Raw genomic sequence first — 5,986 nt, 5'->3', positions numbered from 1 at the left:
TGGCTGCAGTACTCCCAATGAAACACTGCCCGCGGGCCGCGTAGAGCAGGCCCGCTGGTACCGGCACAAATATAAGCGCGCGTAAAGGAACTGCGCCCGACCAGGCATTAGCTGCGTAAACGAAATTACAAGAAAAACGAGATGAAACTTCCAGACTTGTTCATTTATACAGTTACCATAAGGCCATGAGGGAGGAGGAGGAGGGAAGGGTATTGAGAAGAGGGTAGGCTCCTCCTCCCTCTCCTTCTCCTCCCCTCATTCTTCAATATCCTCCGAGGGGGGGGGGGGGGGGGGGTCACGTGACCTTTGGGTGAGGGGGCGCGTGAATCTGGGGGGTCACGTGACCTAAAGGGTCACGCGACCTGGGGGGTCACGTGACCTCGGGGGAAGGGGTCACGTGACCTCGGAGGTCACGTGGTCTGGGGGTCACGTGACTTAGGTGGCTCACGTAACATCGGGGGTTCACGTGACCTTGGGGGGTCACGTAACCTTCTGGTTACGCCGACGGCGACGCCGCTCAAGCCGGAAACGGGCCCCTAAGAACTGGGCTCTAAGACGAGATAAAACTTCCTACCATAAGGCACGTCCTCTCGTCATATTATTAAGGGCGAATGGTACCCCGACATATGACTTCAAGATGTTCTGACATTATCTCAACTTCTCCGGTGTAAAAATGGTTCAAACTTTCCAGGCATATTATGTTGTGCTTCTAGTGATACCAAGCAAAAAATGATGTAAAAGTAGTGAGGCATCTTTAACTTATAAAAATATGAAATTAATAGTTTTCTTACCTTATTTAAGGAACATTTAGAATATAGCTAGTGCTAATAAAGCAATGAAACTTCTCTCACACCTTCTATGCAATATGGCATTTGACTGAACTAAATTAATAAAATTTAACTTTTTGTTCCTGCCTCGCGCAGATCCTCATCGAGATTTATCTCTTTTTTGTGGATCGCGCGGTGAAGGAGCATCTTGCTCGCTCGGGTAATGAATGTAAGATCTTCCGGTACGTTGACGACTATCGCGTTCTTTATACTATCTGAAACTCAGATGTTTCCATCCTTCAGGCATTCAAAACTAACGCCAGCGGCCTCACCTTCAAAAGGGAAGACCCTACTCAGGAGGGCCTTCAATTCCTTGATCTTTTACTGACCTATTTGTCTCACGATCTATGCTGGTCTTTTCAACAGCGCTCCCAGAAACCTGTCCTCAACTTCTCTAGCCATCATTCAAAAACCGTTAAGTCCGGAATTATTCAGTCTCTCCTTTCCTCCCCTTGCAAAAAGTCTTACGATCAAAAGATCAGAGGGAGCCTGTCGCTGCAGCCCACCAGGCTCCGGAGGCCGGGCTACCCGATTGACCTTTTAGATAACATCAGCAAGAAACTCATCCTGCAGTCTAGGAGCCGCCCAAAGGAGGCCCCCTCTGGGATCCGGTCTCCCGCTCTGCGTGCATCTCTTACTCCCACAACACGGCACACCAACTCTGCGCGCTTGCACATCGATTCGGCACCAGAGTTCTTTTCACATGCAAATTTAAATTGGGACGCATGTGCAAGCAAGTCACAAGGCCAAAATCCCCCCCTCCCCACATGCACAAAAATAACAAAAAAAAAAACAAAAACAAAAAAACACGCGCAGTGCTTTCGGCCCTGCACAAGGGAGAAGGTGTATAGTATTCCTCTTGTGTGCGGAGCTGAGTGCATCGGTCAGACGAGGCGCTGCGTGAATGACCGTTTCCGGGAGCACGCCAAGGAGATCTCGTCACCCTCTCCGGGCTTTTTCCATCCAGTCGTGGCTCACGCCAAAAACTGCCCCTCCTGCAACTCCGAGTTCTCGACAGCCAACATTTTTGGAGGGCACAAATTTAGATTCGGCAGGGAAATCCTTGAGTCTCTACATATCAAATCTTCAGTCTCAAACCTGTCCAGCCCATCTCTTTCTCTTTCCGATCGAGAGATTCGCTTCCTGCGTTGCGAGAACGTTCCTCGAAAGACATAAAAAGTCTAAAGTCTTGTATCTTCTTCTCCTCCTATTCTCCGCGCCTATTTCCCCCCTCTCCCCTCCCTTCCCCAAGAGGGCATCGCCGGCACATCTCCTTTTCTCGGCGCCTTTCTCCCCTCCTCCCTTCCTTCCCCAAGAGGGGAACGTCGGCACTCGTGGCTGCGTGTAACCGCGACGTGTCGATTGACACACAGCAGACAACCGCCCCCTTCCACCCTGCACGCTTAGCTGCAGCCAGGGCCACAAGGCTTACGCTTCTCTCACCCAAAATCCTCCCTCTTTACCTCCCCGACGCCCGCCCTCGAGCTTCAGGAGGCGAAGTCGAGCCAGTAAAGGTTTTGTTGAAAATCGAGAGCCCTGCATTGTCTGTTTGTCTTAAATGTCCCTCTTTCCTTATCGTAAAATTAATTGTATATTTCTTGATATTTTGTAATTTTTCGGAATTTGAAAAAAAAAACTCAGGAAGGTATAAAAACATTTTGAAAGAACGATCGCTTAGTACACAACTTTAGGTTGGTGCCTAATTACTTAATAATATTCCCTATATTACACTAAGATACAAACATTAAAGGGGGCCAATTTAAGTCCAGATAGGAGCTCCAAAAACAGGGGACATTACGGTATTACTTATTTTTTATTAATCTTCAAGCTCCGGTTTCAGCCACGGCACTTGTGTCCTTTGTTCTCATATAAGTGATAATTAAATTGCATGTGTTAAATTTCCAAAGCCTTCTTTTGTTGTGTTTATTTGAATTACAATATCTTCAGTTTATACAGAAGCGGCCTTATTAAGAGCCAGAAAAAGCAATGTGGGCAGCGGTGCCCGCAACTTTCGAAATAGCCAAAAGTTTAATCCACCTCATATGCTCAACATATATAACAATTAGAGAAGTAACTTGTGTTGTTAATATATATATATATATATATATATATATATATATATATATATATATATATATATATATCTTTCTTTTTTTTTAAAGATGAGTTTTATGATGCTGCCAGGCGCTGGCCTCGTGGGCGACACACGCCGGCGTTCGCCAACGAGGCATCAACGGTGTGAGGCGCCTCCGCAAGGTCCTTCAACGGTCTCCTGAAAACACGCTCAATTCAGTTGAAGTGGACGTTATCCTCACTTCTATGCATTCTATTTACGTAAGGTAGTGATACTGGCGTTTTTATTTTAAAGGGACACTAAACCAAACAATTTAGTGTCCATAATAAGTAGCGCACGTTCTTTCCAAGAGTAGAAGCCGCCGGTGTGCGCGAGCACAAGCGACGAAAATGACGTCATAGTCGCCCATTCGCGCTGAAGACGACAGTGAAATGTATGGGCTCCTGGCTGAAGGAGAATAGGAACCGGCTTTTCATCTCCACAAGTGAAAGCTACGTGCTCGTTAGACCAATTGATCGATTACTTTTTACACCAGGCCCTACTGTGGAGATGAAAAGCTTCTCATCATTCTCATTTTCCCTGGAGCCCACAAACTTCAGTGTCATCTTAAGCGTGAATGGGGAACTATGATGTCAATTTTGTTGCGTGTGCTCGCGCACACCTGCGGCTGCTGGCTCGTGGAATGATCGTGCGCCGGTTATTATAGATACTGAAATTGCGACGGCGTAGGACCGGATGTGCTGCTATGGAGCGGGTCCTAAGCCCTCGCAAGAGGCTTAAAAACTGGTCTTGTTTCATCCGGTCCTATTCCGCCGCAACTCTGTCAACGGGTCATCACTCTACTTCTGCCCAGGCAACTGTCGACGAACGCAGGCCTGCATTGTCTGCTTCCCGAGTCTGGAAACGAATACAGCGCGTAGGCCTTCTCTGTCGTATGTCGAGATAAAAATCTCGACATACGACAGAGAAGGCTGAATAGGTATTTACCGGTGGAACACGATAACAGTGACTGGCAACATAAGACAGTTGCCATCGGGTTCGTTTAAGTTTATAGGCACAAATTTGCCCCCCTTCAAACTTTAAGTTTTCTGAGTTGTTTATCGTCAGCCATTTTTCATCCGTGACAATATGAATTCGCTGTTCTGTACTGCGTTAGAAGTTGAACTGTAAAATTACACGAAATCATATTTTCACGAATATGACAACAGAGGTGTAAAATCTGTATTTTGTATAAGCGAATATGCCAAATCTAAGCTAAATAAAAATCATTTTATTTAAAATGAATATACAAAAAGATGACACCGCGTAATTAGGGTTTGTAAACAAAGAAACATCATTATTTGATTCGCTTGAACATACACAACCACATGAAAGCAAACAAGAAAAATATTGCATTCTTTAAACTAATTATGTGTTTCTTTCAATCTTCAGGATTGCTTTGAATCGACAGGAAATATCGCCGCTTACCCACAGCGACCTTAAACTCTAGTCAAAGATGTATGGTCGTGACACGGGCCCTTGTGAAAGTATAAGGCATAGATTCCTTTGTGCAAGATATTTGACAGCGACTTTTGTCTTCAAAATTCTTTAATGACAGAAATGCGGCGTTCGAAAAGCAATCTTTTGAATTTTGTAGAACACATTAAACAGTCATTTCGGCGGGTTATTTTGACCCGCCAAATTTAGCGGGTCAAATGAATTGGTGTACAGGTGACGTAACGTCAATTTTCCCGCTAAATTCAGTGTGGAAAATTAATTTATCTGTAGGTCTCGTAACGTCAGGTCACATGAGATCGCATTTCCCGCTACATTTAGCGGGGAAACTGAATTAGTGTTTAGGCCACGTTACTGAAGTTTCCCCGCTAAATTTAGCGGGAAATGCCCGGACGAACGGACGGACAGTCAGAAAATTTGAGAAATTGGCGATTTAGTTAAAAACTATTTCGTGCTATCAAATGATACTCCAATCTCTTTAATCTCCAACGTTGGGCGACGACTCAAACAATCGAGTGAGTGGGACGCCATTTTCCGCATTCCACTGCTGCACCTAAATCACGTCAAACCCAACAATGCTAAAAAAAAACCTCAGGAATTTTGATCCCCGGAGAATCAGTTGACGTGTGTGTTTAGGCACGGCACTCGTAAACAGCAGAAGCGTTAGCATGTACCAGGCGCCGTGCCTTCGATCTCCAGCTGCCGTGCGAAAGTGAATAATGGACACGGGTGTCCTGGGTTCAATACTCGCACGTGCCGGCGTATCGGCGTGCCGTCGCGTACCACTACAACGTGACGCATCTTAAAAACACGTCTACACTCTATTTCACCTTACGGTGCACCGATGAGCTCGCGCTTCTAGCCTTTGCTGCGGAGTATAGCACGGGTACCGCACTGGGTAGATTTTCATCTACAGCGGGGACACCTGCGGGGCCGGCTTGCGATACTGCGTTTCTGCTTAAAGCCAGACGCCGCCGATGAGACAAAGGCGAGCATGTGGTCCTGAGCAGCGCTTGCACTGCACGAGCGGGAGTGCTTGGCAGAGACTCTGAGAGCCCGGAGCTCGCTCTTTTAGCATCCGTTGCGCTTACACTTTAAGAGACTTTGAAATGAATGAAGAAAAAGAAGATTTTTCTTTAGAGCGCAAAGATAAAACACTTATACATATTTTCGTAATTTTTTTTTTTTTTCACACAAAAAAAGAAGAAACCCTGCAATATTTACGTTGTTAGACGATATTTCGGTGGGGGGCAGGACACGACACGTGCGCACAGATCAGTGGCCCCGCCCACTACTATTGGACAGAGTCTCGAACCGATATTTTTATCGGTTCGCAATCGGTTAGGGGTTCATGGCTTTCGGTTCAGTTCCGGTTCAGTTCCGGGCAGCGAAAATGAGGTTCGAACCGGTCTGAACTGGTTCGTACCAGTTCGAATCGCTAAATTTAGAATATATTTTCTGCGTTCTTTTGGCAATAGGCACGATTTCTAAAGTGAAACTGTAACTATATTGCTTTTCATCGTTCGTAGAATCTACTTTTAATTTCAAGGACCAAAAACAAATCGCTTTATTTAATTTCGATGAAACCGTA

General features: G+C 45.7%; 1 protein-coding gene across 1 annotated transcript; it reads left to right on the top strand.

Annotated features, from left to right (window-relative positions):
- Positions 1-1,181: 1,181 nt before the first annotated feature.
- Positions 1,182-2,003, top strand: LOC121838221 (the record flags this gene model as incomplete). The annotated part of the gene is made up of 2 exons (XM_042294318.1): positions 1,182-1,253; positions 1,881-2,003. Coding segments are annotated over 2 exons (195 nt in total), but the record flags the coding sequence as incomplete, so codon positions are not given.
- Positions 2,004-5,986: the final 3,983 nt, after the last annotated feature.

The sequence above is a fragment of the Ixodes scapularis genome, unplaced genomic scaffold (assembly GCF_016920785.2).
Source record: "Ixodes scapularis isolate PalLabHiFi unplaced genomic scaffold, ASM1692078v2 PGA_scaffold5__190_contigs__length_132052651, whole genome shotgun sequence".
In the NCBI taxonomy this organism is placed as follows: Eukaryota; Metazoa; Arthropoda; class Arachnida; order Ixodida; family Ixodidae; genus Ixodes; species Ixodes scapularis.
Note: the sequence above shows the minus strand (reverse complement) of the source record. Positions and strands in the feature narration are given on the sequence as shown.